This window comes from Ovis aries, chromosome 1, assembly GCF_016772045.2.
Source record: "Ovis aries strain OAR_USU_Benz2616 breed Rambouillet chromosome 1, ARS-UI_Ramb_v3.0, whole genome shotgun sequence".
In the NCBI taxonomy this organism is placed as follows: domain Eukaryota; kingdom Metazoa; phylum Chordata; class Mammalia; order Artiodactyla; family Bovidae; genus Ovis; species Ovis aries.
The window spans coordinates 182,640,319-182,659,921 of record NC_056054.1 but is presented as its reverse complement, the minus strand read 5'-3'; the positions used below and the strand labels follow the sequence as shown (position 1 = coordinate 182,659,921).

General features: G+C 38.8%; 1 protein-coding gene across 1 annotated transcript; it reads left to right on the top strand.

Annotated features, from left to right (window-relative positions):
• Nucleotides 1-531: 531 nt before the first annotated feature.
• On the top strand, nucleotides 532-3,953 carry LOC101117300 (DNA-(apurinic or apyrimidinic site) endonuclease-like). The gene has a single exon (XM_042231729.2). The coding sequence runs from the start codon at nucleotides 593-595 to the stop codon at nucleotides 1,547-1,549; it is 957 nt and encodes a 318-aa protein (XP_042087663.1). The 5' UTR covers nucleotides 532-592; the 3' UTR covers nucleotides 1,550-3,953.
• The last annotated feature ends 15,650 nt before the right edge of the window (nucleotides 3,954-19,603 follow it).

Genomic DNA, 19,603 nt, shown 5'->3' with positions numbered 1-19,603 from the left:
CAGTTTTCCTGCAAAATAGCCTAATGACAAAGGCAAATAATTTCCCCTCCCTGGATTTCAGTTTTCCAGTTCATAAAATGAGAGTTCTGGACAAGGCAGTCTCTTAATATGTGTTTTCTATGATGTATGTCAGTCCTGGTTGATCTCACCTGCCCCTCCTCACTGCAGTGGAAGCCCTTCTCTAGATACTGTAACACTGAGGCCAGTTTCAGGGCCTTTATTGCAGAGTAAATTTTCTAGACGTTCAGTGCTGGACTTCTCAGTTCCTTATTTCCTATCTATTTATCCATGTTCTCTGTTTCTCATTTCTGACAATTATTTTTCCTTCTTGTTACCCTACTCTTCATTCATCCACAATTCTTGTCTCCTTTGGACTTACTTTTCTTCCATACCACTTTATCCTCTAAAATCTTCTCAAAGGATGAAAGGATACAGTGTTTAAAGTATTTTAAAATGTTAAGTAGAGCTTTCTTTGTGCTGGCTTAGGGAGGAGGCAGACAGGGCCGAAGCAGGTCAGATGAAAGGCAACGCGATCAAAATACTGCTTCAGTGGGCGAAGTGGAACTGGTGCACAAGGGCATACATTACAGTGATGCCGAAACGTGGGAAAAAGGGAGCGGTGGTTGAAGACGCGGAAGAGCCCAAGACTGAGCCAGAGGCAAAGAAGAGTAAGGCAGGAGCGAAAAAGAACGAAAAAGAGGCAGTAGGAGAGGGCGCAGTTCTGTATGAAGACCCCTCAGATCAGAAAACCTCACCCAGTGGCAAATCAGCCACACTCAAGATCTGCTCGTGGAATGTGGATGTGCTTCGAGCCTGGATTAAGAAGAAAGGTTTAGATTGGGTAAAGGAAGAAGCCCCAGACATCCTGTGCCTCCAAGAGACCAAATGTTCCGAGAACGAACTACCAGTTGAACTTCAAGAACTGTCTGGATTATCCCATCAGTACTGGTCAGCTCCTTCAGACAAGGAAGGGTACAGTGGCGTGGGCCTCCTCTCCCGCCAGTGCCCACTCAAAGTCTGTTATGGCATCGGTGAGGAAGAACATGATCCGGAAGGCCAAGTGACTGTGGCTGAATATGAGGCGTCTGTGCTGGTGACAGCCTATGTGCCTAATGCAGGCCGAGGTCTGGTGCGCCTGGAGTATCGCCAGTGCTGGGATGAAGCCTTTCGCAAATTCCTGAAGGGTTTGGCATCCCGCAAGCCCCTTGTGCTATGTGGGGACCTCAACGTGGCTCATGAAGAAATTAACCTTCGCAACCCAAAGGGAAATAAAAAGAATGCTGGCTTCACTCCACAAGGGCGGCAGGGCTTCGGGGAACTGCTGCAGGCTGCGCCCCTCACTGACAGCTTCCGGCACCTCTACCCCAACAGGGCCTATGCCTACACCTTTTGGACCTATATGATGAATGCGCGATCCAAAAACGTTGGTTGGCGCCTTGATTATTTTTTGTTATCTCAGTCTCTGTTGCCTGCATTGTGTGACAGTAAAATCCGTTCCAAGGCTCTGGGCAGTGACCACTGTCCCATTACCCTATACCTAGCTCTGTGACACCTCTTCCAAATCACGTTGAGCCTGGGAAATAAGCCCACCAAGCTAGCTTTAAAATTCTTACCCCCAAACTTCTTTAATAACTGCTATCTGGAGAAATCGGCATTGTATTTCCCTTCTAAACTGAATCCTTTAACCCTAACCCTAACCCTAACCCTAGGCTTAGGGTTCTAATAACAGATGTAAGTTCTCAAGGAGGGTGTTTGTGTAGGGGTGGTGCTTTTTTCTTTTTCTTTTTTTGCATTAAACAAAAGCTATTGATATTTCCTTTGAACTGTCCCTGTGAAAATAAAGAGCCATAGTTTCAGCTTTAAAAAATAAAATAAAATAAAATAAAATGTTAAGTAGAAAACACTACAACAATAGTAACTTCTTTTTCATCTTTTTCTATTTTGATGAGTATCTTAATGTGCATTGGTTAATATTGCATATTAGATACAAATTGCTAGGGAGATATTCCTCCATGCTAGTGAACAGTCTTTTAACTATATTAACCACAGGTTGGAATTTATAAATACTGCAGAGTATTTAATTAACCTATTCATATTTGGAACTGGCACATTCCGTAAATAGTTTGGCTGGATGAATACAAGATGTTTAAGGAAGCCTGTGCTAATTATGTTGCATATCTGTGAGGGCTAAAGCAGTTGCAGTCTTTGCCTTTACATATTGTATCCTTCCTTTGTTGTGTGATAGTTATACTCTAATTATGTAGAAAATATAGTTTGGTCATATGGTTCTCTCCATTGGAGAAAGGAACTTTTTCATCTTTTTAATAATCAGAATCACATGGACTATTCCTGGAAAGTCAGCACAGCATTTATAGTCAGCATCCATTGGAAATCTTGCCTTTTGATTTCCTTAAACCTGCCTTCCACCCTTCTCTTTGCCTTGGTTTGCTCTCATCACTAGTATTGCTACCCTGGCCACACTCAGAGATTTTGTCTCTATTTCTGGACATTGTAGCCTTTCTTTTCATTAGATTCTTCTCCTTTTTTAAAAAATTTTATTTTTTGGTCAAACTACATGGCATGTGGGATCCTAGTTCTCTGAGCAGAGATCATCCCTTGCCCCCTGACTTGGAACTGCACTCTTAACCATTGGACTACTCTGGAAGTCCCAGATTCTTCTCCATCTTAATTCTTTCCTTAACCTGGTATATGTGTACTCCCCTACTCCTTGTCATATTTTATTAACACCTCCTTGTAAATACATCTTTTGCTGACTTGTTCTCCTTCACCACTAACTGGAAAATCTCGGAATCACTTATTAATCTATTAATCCATCAGTCTATTAATGTATTGATCTATCTATCCACATGCATTCACCTGTCCATCCACCTATCCATCTTCACATCCAATGAACTTATCCATTCTTAGTTAAAACAATAATTTTCATGTTTGCAGTTCCCAAATCTTCCACTAATTTTATATCTTCCTTTCTCTATAAGATATAGTGACTGGGAAGTTTCTCTAATTTTAAATCTTACTGTGCCTATAACCAAATTTAATTCCCATTTTAATAACGTACTTAGATATCAATGGCATGTCAATTTTAAAAGAGGATTTGGAATGATTTTACAGAAGTACATACAAAATCATCATATGTGCTACTGGGAACATAAATTGGTCAGTCTGAATGGAGAGCAGTTTGACAATAGTTATCAAAAACACAAACACACTTATCCACCAGCCATAAATTCCACTTCTAAGAGTCTAACTTAAAATACATGTACACACATGCTAAATGATATAAATGGGCTCCTTGCAGTGCTTTTTGTAATTGTCATTGTTAGTAACTACATTAAAAACAAATATGCAATGGTAGAAAATTGGTTAAACAATAATTTCCATCCACAGTGGGCCATCATTCAGCCATGGAGAACACTGAAGAGGCCACATACTGGTATGGAATGGCCTTCAGCAAACTATGTAAATAGGGAACACATTTGGGAGAGGAGAAGCAGCTAGCTAGATAGGTGGGTAGATCATAAAAAGACATGTCAGTTTACCTTTATGCCTCTTGGGGTATTATAGATCTTTGAGAAGATTCACAAGAAATTGATTGTATTAGTTGATTTGAGAGAGACCTGGATGGCTGCAGGACAGAGATGAAAAGGAGACTTTTGACCATACACCCTTCTGAATCGATTGGATTTTGAACCATGCAGCAATACTATCTCTTTAAAAATCATAAAAAAATAAATGATACCATGAAAATATGAAAGTGAATTGGAACAATGGGAATTAAGTACAGAAAAATATGATGAGATGATAAGATAAATACAGTGGTAAGGACAACATATATAATTTCTACCTTATTTTCTCTCAGGAAAGTTAGACCCTTTAATTTTGATGCCTCGAATGATCCACAGATTCCATTAAAAAAAAAAAAAAAAGAACAAGTAAGATCTAAACATACAAGAGCTCTTATAAATGAGATATTGTGTGAGACTTTGTACCAGACTCTCAAAAAATGCCTACAATGAATAAAGTTCTAAATTTCATGAGGTTTATTCCTATAAAGCCTCTCAAACTATTCCAAAAGTATAATGCCTAAGCTCAATTCAATAAAATCAAATCTTTGAGATGCTACACAATGGGATATAGATTCACAATGCAGTAATAATTTTGATTAACCCAAGGAGAGATTTAGAAATGTTTTTCACATTGTGGGTTGACACCATTTAGTGAATCATAAAGTTAACTTACTGAGTCACAACTTGTATTTTTTAAAAAGAAAGAAGTAGAAGAGAATGCAATATAAGGGGATATCGGTTTTTATAACAGTCAATGAGGATATTTTCATGAAATGTGTGTGCAGCTTGCACATGTGATAGTTACATAAGGCTTTTCTTATTGTAAGCTACAAAAACCTTTCAAAGTGACTGTATTTAGAGTGGGAAGAATGAATTTCATATTCCCCAGGTTTTTATAAGTAAAAGTGAATAGACAATTTGAGGTCCGTATGCCAATAATAGTAACATTTATTGAAGATGTATTATCTTAATCAGTCCTTATGTTATGCATTTTATAGGCAAGATCTAATTTAATTTTTACAGCAGTATCATGGGATAGGAGATATTAATGGTAACAATTATTTTGAAATTAGAAAACTCAGGATAACAGAATCTTTGCAACTTGCCAAAGATCTCAAAGTTTGCACTTTGGAAGGATCCCCTCAGGCCTAGGTAATCTGACTTCCTAGCCTGTGTTTCAAACTATGCTTCTATGATGTTTTTAGCCTAAACATATTCTATACGTTAAGGGCCAGTGTCATAAATCTTTGATGTTGTTTATACCATTGTTTGGCTGTCCAAGGGGCTCACTGATAAAGAATCTGCCTGCCAAGCAGGAGACGCAGGTTTGAAGATTCGATCCCTGGGTTGAGAAGACCCCCTGGAGGAGAAAATGACTACCCACTCCAGTATTCTTGCCTGGAGAATCCGATGGACAGAGGAGCCTGGCGGGCTACAGTCCATGTGGTCTCAGAGTTGGACATGACTTAGCAACTAAACAACAGCATATTAGTGTTTGCAGCCTCTGTTGATTTTTACCCTGCAGTGTTTAGATCAACCCTCTGCAGCAACAGTTCACAGCTCTAACTTCATGTTTGAACTACCACAGGATTCTTTTCTGAAGCCTCTCTCTCCTCTGATCTAGCCGAAGTGTTGACAACAGAGTGTCTTTCTCTAGAGTCATTGTAATGTTGTCATTCTATAGTAATAGCATTGAGTGTCTTAATTGCCTCTTTTATCAAATTGCAATACCATGGGAAAGTTGCTAATTTCCTTGCATACAGTTATGCCCCTCTGTAAATAAGGATAATATTATTTCACAATGTTTAAAGGGTCAAAAAAGAATGTATGTAAAACAACACACTGCCTGGGAAATGGTAGGGACCCAGTAAACAGGAACTACTTTTACTAAGGTAATAGAATATAATATACATTTAATACTAATTTATCCAACATACATTTAAGTCCTATTCTTAGTGATTTCTTTACCTAATTATGCTTCCTGGCAGGCCTTTTATTCACTTCTCCTTCTTACCTCTTTTGGTTTTTGTCTCCAAATCTATTAGCTGGCCTCCGAATCTGAATTCATCATTCTTGACTTTGACCTTCGAAATGTCTAGTCTGACATGTTTTCTTCACTGTGGGCCATGGTTCATTTCATTTAAAGCTCTATCCAGAACTCAAGGCCTTCACAGAACTTCCCAGCTAATAGCAATTTCTTCAGTAATTATAGCAATTTCACTGCATATGTCTGTGTGTAGTTGGGCTTAACTCTAATTATATCTCCATATGCTGAAAGCCATGAAAATATTCCACGTGGTATGTAGTTCACTGAAGTTTGTCAAGCTTTTACATTAAATTTAAAATTCCCAGAGAAGGGCCATGTTTATTAGTTATTTATACCTTTTATGGGATTCTATCCAGTTTTCTGAACAGCAAAGTTATCCTTCATAATTCTCAAGCCCTTGGTGTTTCTGTAATGTTCCTTCTTGAGAAGGATATAAATGGTATCACAAAATCTCATTTCCCTTATTGACCACCAACAAGGACTCAGATTTCATTTTCAGATAACATATTCTTATATCCTTCCTTGAACTCTTTTACCACTTTATTCCACCCTAAAATATATGCTTTTGTTCCCTTCTCCAGCAAAGGAATGACATATAAAATAACATGATGTTTTTAATGATTGTATTGATATATAGTCTAATTTTTAGTATTAGGTATTTTGTGATCACTTTAAGAAGCTGTGCCAAAAGGTTGTGTGGGCAGCATGAATCTCAAGGGGCTTCAGCAATATTATCTTGGCTTAGAAGAATAGCATGTTTATTGACTATTTCTCTAAGCAATAGAAAGTCTTTATTGAGTAGTGAATACTTTCAATGTTGCATTTCATATCTGCAGGATTAAAAAGGTTATATGCAAAATAAATCTGGCAATATCAGCTTGGCTCTGTCCCATCCCATAAACCTCAGCTCATGTAAAGCTGCAAGATTGATTTCTCAATATTCAATTTCTCAGTGGAGCAAATAGTCAAGACATGCATTAGACTTTCTCTTGTTAAAAAAAGGCTTTAGCATTTGCCTCTTCACGCATAATGATATTGGCTAGACCTTAATTTGCTTTGGATTTTCCCCATCTTTTCCATGTCCCACATTATCTCCACACTCAGTGAGAATTTAGTGCATGGAAGAGTCACAGAGGTCTACCACAGAACAGAAATCTATATATTTTTTTAAAGTCCAAGGTACTTTATAAACCACAAGGCTTAATTTTACCACCTTCTCTCAGGCAACACTCCCATTGAGATCAGTGGGAAGTTGGTTCAATAGGAGCCAGTGAAATCCAGTGCAACCAGCATGGAGAAATAACTTTACCTGTTATTCCTGTACTAATACTGAAATCTAGCTACTTCTGATCTGGATGAAGACATACCAACACTGCACAACAGGTGAAGGGAAGAAACAATACTATTTTCAGTGCTTTTTCAGTATGTTTTATACTTTGAGCTATAAAGTGCCCAGGGAGGTTTGTTTCTTCTCAACACGAAATGAAACTGGAAATATGTTGGGATGCAATTTGCTAAAGGCACAGTATACTGTTAGAACACATTATTCTAGCATTATCATTTATGTGTCGTTTATGTGTAATATCTTAAACCATTCTAGGTGCAGCTTATTTGTACTTTTAAATTCAAAAGCAGTAATTGTTTTCTGTTAAAGATTAAGGGAGCATGCAGTAGCTACTGATGACTTCACTATTTTGTACATATTTGTAAATATACATATACATATATATGTATATGAACATTTATATATTTAAAAGGGGACATAGCCTTACAGTCAGAGAACACCCTAGGCAGGAAGGAACCAGTGATCACAGCTGCCTTGTCTCTCCTCCAGGGGTTTCACCTTTCTGTCTGTCTGAGCCTCAGCCTCAGCAGCTGCTGAGAAAGGAAAAGAAGAAGAATGAATGTTCTCCAGCTGAGATGGCAGCTGCCATCACCTCGCCTGTGCCCTCCAGCTTTCTAATCACACGGTGGAAAATTTTCAAGGGGAAGTTTACTAGAAAAGTAGAAGGAAAACAAAACAAAGCCCCAAGTCAAGATATCAATATACAGAAACAGACACAATTCCAGAGAAGAGCTCCTTTAAGTCTTAAGGTCTGTCCACGGATTGGCCTTTCTGGCCTTGACCTCAGCAGCACAAGCCATGCCTCTGTTGAAACGTCTATCCAACCAAACTGTATAGGCCCAAGTCCATTTGTCTTGTTTGCTGTTTGATCTGAATGATTGTACGGACCTTCTTGACTGTGTGCGTTCCCCGCTCCCCTAGCATGGGGACCTTGAATATTCTTCATTAACTCAAAAGAATCAATGCTACGTCCACTTGTTTTTACTTTCTACTTAGACTTCCAGCATCTTCTGTAGGACTTGGCCCAAAGAAGGAGGGAACAGCCCATTCTGGTCCACAGTGTTTTCTTCTTGGGCTTCAGGCCACATGAGATGAGTGGTTACCACCATGAGTGTGCTCCCAGCCTTTATTTTGTCAGATAATCTCAGAATTCTTAAAATTCCTGCTTTGTTTCTGACTCTTTTAGGACTTCCTGTCCAGTTGTTCTGAAGTAAAGTTGATCATCTTACTCACTTTGTTCCTTATCTTAGTCCTTGTAACCTGAGTTTAATGCGTGGCTTCAACCCAATTTCTTCATCTGAACTTGTCAGTAGTCACCTGGATTTACTCTCATGAATCACAATCCCAGCTTGTATAATAGCTTCTTCTATCAGACCTTGTACAAACGGTTGGATCATCCATCAAGGTCTTTATCCTTCCCAGAGAAATGCTTCTAACTGTGACTACTTCTGCAGATTTGCTCAGGTAGCACATTTAAGCCTCTCTGCTCGATTTGACTCACTATAATTCAGAGCTTAAGAAAAAAAAAAAGAAAGAAAGAATGCCATTCTAAAACTCATTTTTTCTTTTTAAATTAAATTGTAATGTGGTGAAACATGATATTTAGAAAGGAGAAAACTCAATACAAGTGTGAAATGTAGATTTTGTAAGGCAATTAGTTATACTTATAGGTACATTTTGACACATGGGATAGAATCTCATTTTAAGTACACAGACCCTTGATGTATAAGATTGGACCCACTATTTTGCTTCCAGAAAGACTTCTCTTAACATCCTTATTTTTGTCCACATAGAAAGCTAGACAAATGTTAGACCTGAAAGTATGGGAATGGTATTTTAGTCAATCCAGTCTTTCCTAATCTATGTTCAATCATAAAAAATGTATTATTATTACTTTTCATTCTAAGGGCTTCTCTTCTCAACCTTTTAAACTTTAGTCCTCTTGTGATGACATTAGTCCCGGCTCTTCCCAAACCCTTCTAGACATTTTCCCTGGCCTCATTTTATTCCTTGCTTTATTCTTATACTTATATTCTTTAGTATGTCCTTAAAATCATGACTTTTATATTGTTCTTTCAGTTATCTCCATTCCCTAAAGAATTATTTTTTAATTATTTACACTGAATTTCACTATCTTTCCTTTGCCTTAATTGTGTTTCTCAATATACATTATGATGTCAAGTCATAGTATTTGTGATTCTCCATATTCTGGAACAAAATACCTTTCCAGATTCATCTCCCAGGTTTCTTTTATTAGACACCTTTTATATTTCCATTCGTATTTGCCATCTCTCATCCATTCAGTGAGTTTTTCTTCCTTTGCTGCCATCACCCTCTAACATACATACCATCCGATTCTCAATATACACAAGTGCTACCCCAGCTAAAAGTAAACTCTTCATCCTCAGCTGATAAGGATAAAGATCTTATCATACTCTTCTTTGTATTCCCTGTGCTTAGCAGAGTTTAAACATGGAGTAGGTTTTCAAAATGAAAATAAGATGATGCATGAACACAAAAATAATAATTATGAACATTATGTTGATTCTAAACTACTCTGAAAATATGACTTTGGCCTCTCAGCCTTTTCTCAAGCTCTTATTTCACACCCTAAATATGACCTCCTTCCTCTGATAACCTTGGACTAACTCAAGACCCATCCTTCTGTAAAAACTTTTCTTACTGTGCTTCATCATATTCCTTCTCTGCTTCTGCATAATCTGAGCCATACCACACGGTCTGGCCCTTGATTACGCACTGTCTTTTATGGTTCTATAATTGTTTCAAAGTATGTAAATCTCAGCTGCTCACATTGACAGCTCTATACCTTGTCAAGGGCAAGGACAGTGTCTGCTGTCTGCCACACACATCTATTGCAGTGCTAGATCTACAGAGGGAGACAGTTGTGGAGATGGCCCTCCAGCTGAATGAAGTCAACCTTCACAGCTTCTAAAAACAGAACGTTGACCTTGCCAACTGAGAGTGTGGTAGCCAAAGCAAATGGATGGCTCTTTCTTCAGCAGCAGGCAATAGCTGCACTCCAGGATCTGGGGAGGATGTGTCCTTGAACCGACTGCTGTCCGGCTCCTTTTAAAACTCCATTTGAGTGACAGTATATTCATAGGAAAAAATCTATGGCAACCATTCCCAGATTTAGGTTTTTCTCCAGCTACATTAGAACATTTGAGACCTTTTTAACATATAAATTCCAAATCTATGCTGACTCACGGGCTTCCCTGGTGGCTCAGAGGTTAAAGCATCTGCCTGCAGTGCAAGGGACCTGGGTTCGATCCCTGGGTCAGGAAGATCCCCTGGAGAAGGAAATGGCAACCCACTCCAGTATTCTTGCCTGGAGAATCCCATGGATGGAAAATCCCATGGATGGAGGAGCCTGGTGGGCTACAGTCCATGGGGTCGCACCAGGAGATTTCTCACCGTGACTTTGGTTTCCTCTATTCCAAGCTTTCCTGGATTTCCTTATAAATGTGCTTCCCCAGGTTTCTATTTTGGGACAGGAGTGGTTGTGGTATGTGGTGGTCAAGAACATTGCCTTGGGAGTCTCACTGTGGGTTCAGCTTCTGTCTTCTTCACGAAATAGCTGCCTACCCTTCATCAAGATACCCAGCTTAAAAGCCTGTTTCTTCATTTGTGTAAAGGGGATATTAAGTGACTGCTTGTTGCTCAGGGACAATTTAGGAAAAAACACTTAACCTTGTCTCTCTTCAGTTCAGTTCAGTTCAGTCGCTCAGTCGTGTCCAACTCTGTGACCCCATGAATTGCAGCACACCAGGCCTCCCTGTCCATCACCAACTCCTGGAGTTCACTCAGATTCATGTCCATCGAGTCAGTGATGCCATCCAGCCATCTCATCCTCTGTCATCCCTTTCTCCTCCTGCCCCCATCCCTCCCAACATCAAAGTCTTTTCCAATGAGTCAACTCTTCGCATGAGGTGACCAAAGTACTGTAGTTTCAGCTTTAGCATCATTCCTTCCAAAGAAATTAGTTATTTTAGTGCAAAAAATGGTCATAAGGCTATTTTAGATATAAAAGTAGCTAACCTTTATCTAATTCTCTCTCTAAGAGAGACACTACAGAGACACTACATCAAGTGTAGTGTCTCTCTTAGAGAGAGAATTAGATAAAGGTTAGCTACTTCTTATTATCTAAAATAGCCTTATGATCATTTCTTACACTAAAATAACTAATCTTTATTTAATGTGAATGTGCTTTGTATATTCTATAGAAGTATTGCTGACATTACTACACAGTAAATTTTAAAAGAGGAGGAATGATCTTCTTAAATTTTTATAAAACTAATAATGCTTCTACATAAAATCTGCCATAGGTTACAATAATTGTAATAGATTATAAAAAATGATGGTAGGCTATGTTTTATCAGATGATAAAAATTAGATAATTCAATTTAAAAAAAATTCTTTCTTTCATTGTCTGAAAGTTTGTAATTAAAGTTTATGATTACTCCCTTTATCTATGTTAACAGGGGAGGTGGAGATACTTAACTTCTCATCCACCTACATGGATTATGGTTTTATTATTTTTAGTATGTCAGTCTTCTTCTCGTTTCAAAAAACTGTTTTAAAGAATAGGCTCCCTTACAAAAACATGAATAGTTGTTGAGGTGAATCTTAGTTTGTCAGAAGGTGGTCATTTAATTAATTTTTAAATTTAATTTTGAAGAAGAGATCAGAGATTAGAGATTCATCTAACTAGAGAAATTAAAGTGTAACAATAAAATAACTTCCTCTTCATCCAGAGTCTCCTCTGCCTATTTTTTCTATCCAGTCACAAATAACTATTCAATTAATATGTGTCAGTATACTTTCAAATGTTCTTGATATATATAAAAACAATCATGACTATATATCATTGGATGCATTTTACATAAAAAGGCAAATACTGCACTATTCTGCACAGTGTTTTGCATCTTGCTTTTTTTTTTTCTGAAAGATCTTTTAGTGATTTAGGTCATGCAGATCAGTGCATGCAAAGCTACTGCATTCATCTTTGCAGCTACATATTATCTCACTATATGGATTTCCATTATTTGTATAGTCAGTTCATTTGAATTATTTACAATTTTGTGTTATTATAAACAACAACATAATGAGTAATTTCATACATAAATCTTTTTTATATGCACTTATATCTGCAGGGTAAATCCTCTGAATTAGAATTGCTGTGTCAAAGAGTATACTCACTTATCATTTTGATAAATATTATTAAGTAGCCCTCAGTGGAAGAACACACAAGAACATTTGTCTGTTTCTTCAGACTCACCAAGGTACTATTATCAAACTTTTGGATTTTGCCAGTTAAATGGGCTTATTAAAAGTAAAATTAGGCATCTATTTATATATTTAAAGATGATTTGCATTTCCTTTTTATTAACTGTATATTTGGCCTTTGTCCATCTTTCTGTTGGATTGTGAGCCTTTTTCTTGTCAGTGTCTTAGGAGTCCTTTATTATTAGAGAAATTAGCTTTCAGTGATGAGCAGCAGGTATGCCCCCCTTGGTTTGTCGTTTGTCTTTTGATAGTTTTTATTTTTAAAAGTTGCAGAAGTCTGTTGTTATTATCTATCATACACTTAGGAATTGTTCTAATGAATTTAGTCAAAGTCAGTAAACTGTGGAACAGCAGATTTTTATCTCAGTTGTATGAACCCTTAGGGTTCCATAAGGCGTGTCTATGGAGTTTCTTGAAATATAGTATGATCATGGTTTAGATGTTAAAAATGTGTGTGTGTTGTCTCCATCAGATCACACTACAAAGCAGTACCCAATGGTGGAATATCAAAACATGAAGGTATGTAGAAATTTACACAAGTTGAAAAGCAATCTCAAAAATATGTTACATCTCCAAACTATGGGGGAAAGGATTTTAGATTCATTTCATTTCAAACCCTCCAGTTTTATGTCTGAATAGTCTGCTAGACCCCAATATTACCTTTTGAAAAAGCATTTGAGCTTCATTTTTAAAGAAACTTTACCAGGAGCCCTGACGTGGAACTCCTGTGGTTGAGAACAGAATGTAGGCAATGGTTGGCAATGGTTCCTTTGTCTCTCCTTTATCTCTGTTCTTTCTTTTCCCCTTCATCTTCCCGTACCTGGCAGCAACTGACTCACTCAGAAGGACCAGAAGACCCCACTGATGCAATTTCAAAGTCATGGCTCTAGTCTACCTTTTAATCCTAAGAAGAATGCAATTTAAGAATAAATAATGCATTAATAAAAAGTGCCAACTCTTTTTAAAATCTATCCCCAAACTTTCTTTGCTTCTGTATCCTCAAATCTTTCTACCCTTGCTTGATGGAAATCCTTCTTTGGGTATAATCTAAAGCACAATTTTTGTATAACTATCTTCTTAATCTATTTTTATAGTAACCAGTTTCATGACATTTCTAGAGGTTTTGTGGTAGGGGGATCTTTAGGACTACCACATAAAGCCGCTAGCAATGGAGGAATCGACTCTGCACTGCCTCTGGTCACAGTCACAGTCTAATCATACAGCCTTAACTGCCTCACAAGCAGCTGCTTTCATGATCCAGGTCTTACTCCTGGAAAGTTCCCTCTCATACTGAACCTTCCTGTGCCTTTTACTCATTAATCTAACCTTGGCCCTCCACTGAGTAACTAAATGACCACATGGATTTAGTTACTGGAAGAAAGGAATCACCTTTCTTCAATAAGGACAAATTATCATATCCACACTTTCATCCCATTTTCCAATTTTCTGTTCACCAAAGTACATTTTGTTGCTCCTGCCACCATAGTTCAAGCTGGAGAGACCCCTCACATTCCAGATTAGTGTCCCATAGGCTCACTTTGGTGTGCAGACCACTCCTTTCAAAAGCTGCAGGGCCAAAGGAACACAGTACTGCATGTGGGGACTGGCCAGTGCAAAGATCATGGGGTTGGGCAATCCACGTGGTCTAGATATTACCTTTCCTGTCCTTTAAAAAAATTTTTTCCCATCTTTTCTGATTCTTGAATTTGCCTTGAAATCTGAATCATCTAAATTTGTCAAGGAGTAGTACATAAAATTTGGTCCATATAGAAGGCATCCCATCCTTTTAAACTGGAAGGGTAGCTAGTGGTCACTGAGTCCATTAGTGGTCATTTTACAGATGGAACTGAAGTTTAACAGAAGGTACAGGGCAGGAGAACTTTCTGAATGTTCATGTCTTCCTTAATGGCTGTATACAACAGAGCATTCAGAAGACCTACAGCCATGTGTCTTTTAACAGCAACTTTAATAGCTCACTCGCCCCATTGCCATATGTGGTAGGCAGAATAATGACCCTCTACAGATAAAAGATATCTGTGTCCTAAGCCCCATTATTTGTGAGTATTTTACCTTATATGGCAAAAAAAAAAAAGACTTTTCAGATATGACAAGGTTCAAAACCTTCAGCTAGAGTGATTATCCTGAGTTGTACAGGTGAATCCAGTCTATTCACAAGAATCCCTAAAAGGAGAGAAACTTTCCTAGCTGTAATCAGAAGATGAAGAGAGAAATAAGCATTAGAAATTGCAATATTGCTGGCTTTGTATCAATAGATGCAGTAAGCAAGCCAGCCAGGCGCCAAGGAATTGGGCCAACACCTAGAAGCTGGAAAAGGCAAGGAAGCAGGTTACCCCCTAGAATTTCCATAAAGGAAAGGAGACCTACTAACAACTTGGTGTTAGCTTAGTGAGACCCACATTAGACTGCTACCTTACAGAATTCCAAGATAATAAATGTGTGCTATTTGAAGGTACCAAGTTTGGGGATAATTTGTTATAACAGCAGTAAGAAGCTAATATACCAGAAAAGCGCCAGTACTAAGCCAAATGCATTCACAGCTTTTTAAGCCTCAAGCATTAAAAATATGCAATGTGTGCCAAGTACTATGGAGCCAAATTTGCTTTGTTTGATCACCATATCCTCATAATGAGCGAAGCTCTTGTAGAAATTGCATTAATAACTCAGAGCACCATTTAGTTATCATTACTTCAGTGTGTTAGCTGTTATCCTGCTGCTGATGGCTTAAATCTCCTCAGTCATTCCCAGGGAATTGCTCCTGTGTTGAGAACAGTATCAATTTACATTAATCTTTCATATGATCATTTTTAGAAAGCATGTTTATAGAGTACTTTGGAGCCCTCTCTGTTTTACACCTGGGTTCACATGGTGTTCACTTCCAAAATAAAGGCCAATTTATACCAAGTAAGTACATCTCTAAGCCAAGTTAGGGTTCTGTTAATTTAGAAAATGCTTGAAGATAGCAAAATTTTCCCTGAGAAGTTGAGAGCAACTGAGACTGCCTCAGAACCTTTTGCCAAAAACATTGCTTCGTTAATGCACTGCCACCTGGGTACTCCATCCATGAATTTACACAATCCAGTGGCTTGTGGCCTTGAGCTTTCAAAGAAAACTAATTCTTACTACTTATTGAGTAATCATTTTATACTGGGTTAGGGGCCAGTGTCTAAACATATAGTTGCACGTTTAATCACCAGAACTGTATGTAGATGATATTATTAAGCCTTGTTTCACAGATGAGGAAACTAAGACTTGGTGAGAATAAATGGCTTAACTCAAGTTCACAGACTTTATAACTGTTGAAATGGATCTCACACCATGGCAGGTCTGACCCCAGAGCCTGTGCTAATTCGGTTTTTGCATGCTGATTCAATGTGTGTGTGTGCCCATCACATCTTTTTTGATAGGTTTAGATCTAGTCATTTCACCGTTCTGCAGTCTCTGGAATATGGCGGAAATTTGGCAAGGTTTATTGAATGGATGCATGAGTGAATCAATGAGTTCTTGAAGCATAGAAAGGGATACTGAAGAAGAACTTGTGCTTGGATCTTCACAGTAGCATCTGGGAAAGCTGGCATTTTTGATTAGGAAGATCAACTTAAGCTAAAGGCAAATTAAACAAACAAAAAAAGACAAGTAATTATTTTACATGTAAGCTTTTATACCTGGATTTTATCCTCTCTCTCCCAGTCCTGTAAACATACCCCCACACACACCCACCCCCCCCCACACACACACACATACGGTTGGTGAAGTACAGTGCAGGCCTCTGTAAGAGACCAATTCCTTATCCCCATTCAAAATACATAAATAAGATTCCTAAGCGGAGGAGGATGCTTACTTGGTATCTGTACTAAAAAGCATATAGGATTTAGCATTAGCTTTGGAGTAGTCCTTGACACAATGCTGAAACATTAAGCTGCTATAAATTTTGTGTGACAGGTAAGCTTCAGAGATGTTAAAGTTTTTCCTTTAACCAGATTGTCACCAGAAGTCACCAGATTGAACCTTTTTACTGCTGTGATTTTCAAACTGTTTGTTTGATTGATTTTTACCATCAGAATGCACCCTCAGTTTTTAGACAGTTTCTTCAGAATCTAGGCTATCAGACAGATAAAAGAAGACGAGCTGCTTTGAATGAAGTGGGGGTGAGGGACCCGGGCCCACCCATATTCAATTCCAACTTCCAAACTGCCTCTGTTGAAATCCAAGTGTTCATGAAAGCCTGTATAAAATCTGCTATATTAATAATTTTATCCTTCTGCAAAGTTCTTCAGACTACTATGTGCAGTTGGAAAGTACTATGTAGGGTTTACTGCATCGTGCATTTTATAATCCATTACTTGGGTTATATAAATGTATGCATATTTCACCAGCATAAGTTAAATATTTGATATTTCTGAGGTTTATTTTATGATTTGCTTTTCCGCCTGGAGATCCCAGGAATCAAAGTGAATTGATTATCTCAGATAGCTACAGTCTGGGTCTCATGGAGATTTTTGGGAGGTAGGACCTGCATTGGCACCCCACTCCAGTACTCTTGCCTGGAAAATCCCATGGACCAAGGAGCCTGGTGGGCTGCAGTCCATGGGTCGCGAAGAGTCGGACACGACTGAGCGAGTTCACTTTTCACTTTCATGTACTGGAGAAGGAAATGGCAACCCACTCCAGTGTTCTTGCCTGGAGAACCCCAGGGACGGCGGAGCCTGGTGGGCTGCCGTCTATGGGGTCACACAGAGTCAGACATGACTGAAGTGACGCAGCAGCAGCAGCAGGATCTGCATGCAAAGTTGCCTTAGTTGTGTCGGACTATTTGTGACCCTATAGCTTTGTAGCCTGCCAGGCTCCTTTGTCCATGGGATTCTCCAAATGAGAATACCCGAGTGGGTTGCCATTTTTCCCTCTGACCCAGGGATCAAAGCCACGTCTCTTATGTCTCCTGCGTTGGCAGGTGGGTTCTTTACCATGAGCGCCATCTGGGAAGCCCAGGATGTAGGTCCTACTTCTTATGTAATGTCTGACACTTGGCACAGGCAAACACACAGGAGGAGGAATCCTACCCTCTTGTCTTATATACAGGAAGTTCTCAGTTCAGATTTGATGGGTGGATGATTGAGGTCAGAACCCTTGTTCTACGATGAAAAACATTAAGAATCAAGTTCAACAGTGAATAAATATTTTTATAAGAAAATTATAATTGATATAGTTTTTCACCCCTTCATTATGTGTTCAGTATTGAGAATAATAGGGCCTAGTATTTATTGAGCAGGTCCTAAATGTGTCAGAACCACACACTGGCCTATTAGAAATTATATCCCATGATCCTCACAATAACCTTGATAGGAATTACAGTTATTATTCGCATTTACAGAAGAGAAAACAAACTAAGAAAAGTTAAGTAATGTGCCCAAATCTAGAACCCTGTACTCTGACAGCCTCCTTGCTGAGTCAGGGCATAATTTGTGAAGAATTCAGTGTTCTGTTTTGACTTGAACCATGCTTGGAATTACAGTTATGCCAAAAAACAGTGAAAGAAAATTCTCATCAGTTCAAAGAGCATATCTGATCGTTTATGACAATAAAAATGTATTCTAGATTATCCCAAATGTGGGGAAAGACCTAAATCTTGTTAAGTCAATTACCTTTTCTCTCTCTACCATTATACTCTCTTTCTCTGGAACCTAGAACCATTCTACTGAATTCTAATGTAAATTCTGATATACGTTTTTATGAACCCTGAGATTAGACTGTTTGACAGAAGACATGATGCCCATTATTTTGAAAACCCAGCTGCACCACTCGGTTCATTTAATCCCTTCACATGCAGGAAAACGATGGCATGTCTTTGCCAGTCTCCCTGTTTCCATGGATGATGAAACTGCCCCTAAATTGTCCTGAAACACAGAAAACTCATTAACTGCTGTTGCAGCAGGACTGGGGTGGCCATGGCGTGCCCTTCTGGGAGGCTGGAGGAAGATGGTCTTGCCTGCTGAAGAGAGATAGCAGCAGGACTAAAGTGGTTCCTAAAGTGGCAGCTGCCTGTAACTCTGGAGACTAGCACATTCCCACAGCCTTACATTGTTGTGGCAGGACAATGTGCCCATTGGACTCAAACAATGCTAGATATGCCCTTTCAAACTCCGTGCTGTTACTTAGTACCCTGAAATTGGGGCAGAGTTTATTGAGCTCATCAAATAATGAGAATGATGCCTTTATTTAAAAGTTTCACACTTTTAAGGGCACTTACAGAGCCCTTCAAGGAAGGAAAGAGAAATCATATGAGTGGACAAGATAATCCCAGTGAGCGTAGCCTTGTGATTTTTCCCCTCCTTTTCCTTGCTGCAAGAGACACCGAGATTTCTCTCCTCTGCCTTCACATCCTGAGGAGTACGTGGGTGGTAAGCATCTGCTGTGGTACCCGGGGAGCGTGATGTGCAGCAGACTGGCCAGTGTGAGCGGTAGAAGGAGACCAGAAGCCGAGATGTGGCAGGAGCAGCTTGCAGGGTGTTGGAAATCTGGAGTTTTTATTGGCCTTTATGAAAAAGAGCAAAAAAGGGCTGCATCTCTGCAGCCATATTGAACTGTCCTCATAGAAAATCTAAATCCAAGTTTGAACTCAAATCCTCCTCTCTCCCTTTCTCCCCATGCATCCTCCGTTTTATTTTGTTAAGCCTTGTGAAATCTCTTGTCCATCATGTTTTATAGACTTCCTCCTAACCAAGGACATCTCCTTGCCCCTTTGAACCACACAAATATTTGCAGTACTTTATGGAGTCAGCCCCTTGCCTGGCTTTGGTTAGCAGAATACAGCCTGTCATGATGCTAGCTTCCGGTCCCTGGCTTCTCATTCCTGACAGCCTAAAAAAAAAAACAGGTTAGAAAAAACAGGCCCCGAGAAACAGGCCATGCTAAAAATAATGCAACTAAAATGTAATGACATTCTCCATGCAGATTCACAACATACTAATGGACAGCCTGTTTTGATTTTTTTTTGTTTTCAGGCTTTGGAGTTCTGTCTGTACTGTGTTCCTAATAGGGCCTAACAAACAAGTTGCTTATGGGTCTGGAGTCCTAGGGAATAGAAATGCATTTTCAACACGTCTTATAGAAAATAATAAACCAGAGGACAAAGGGAAACTAAACTCTTTTAAGAAGCAATGCTGTACCTTTCTTTTTAGAAAAATCACTTTAGCAACGATTAGGACAGAAATTACTTGAGTAAAGTAAATCTCAAACAAGAAGCACTTACCTATCTCTGGATGCATGAAAATAACAACAATATTGTGAAGACACCTGTCA

What these genes read in the sequence shown, in the direction of transcription:
- LOC101117300 (XM_042231729.2), top strand. Translation starts at nt 593, where the DNA reads ATGCCGAAACGTGGGAAAAAGGGAGCGGTGGTTGAAGACGCGGAAGAG.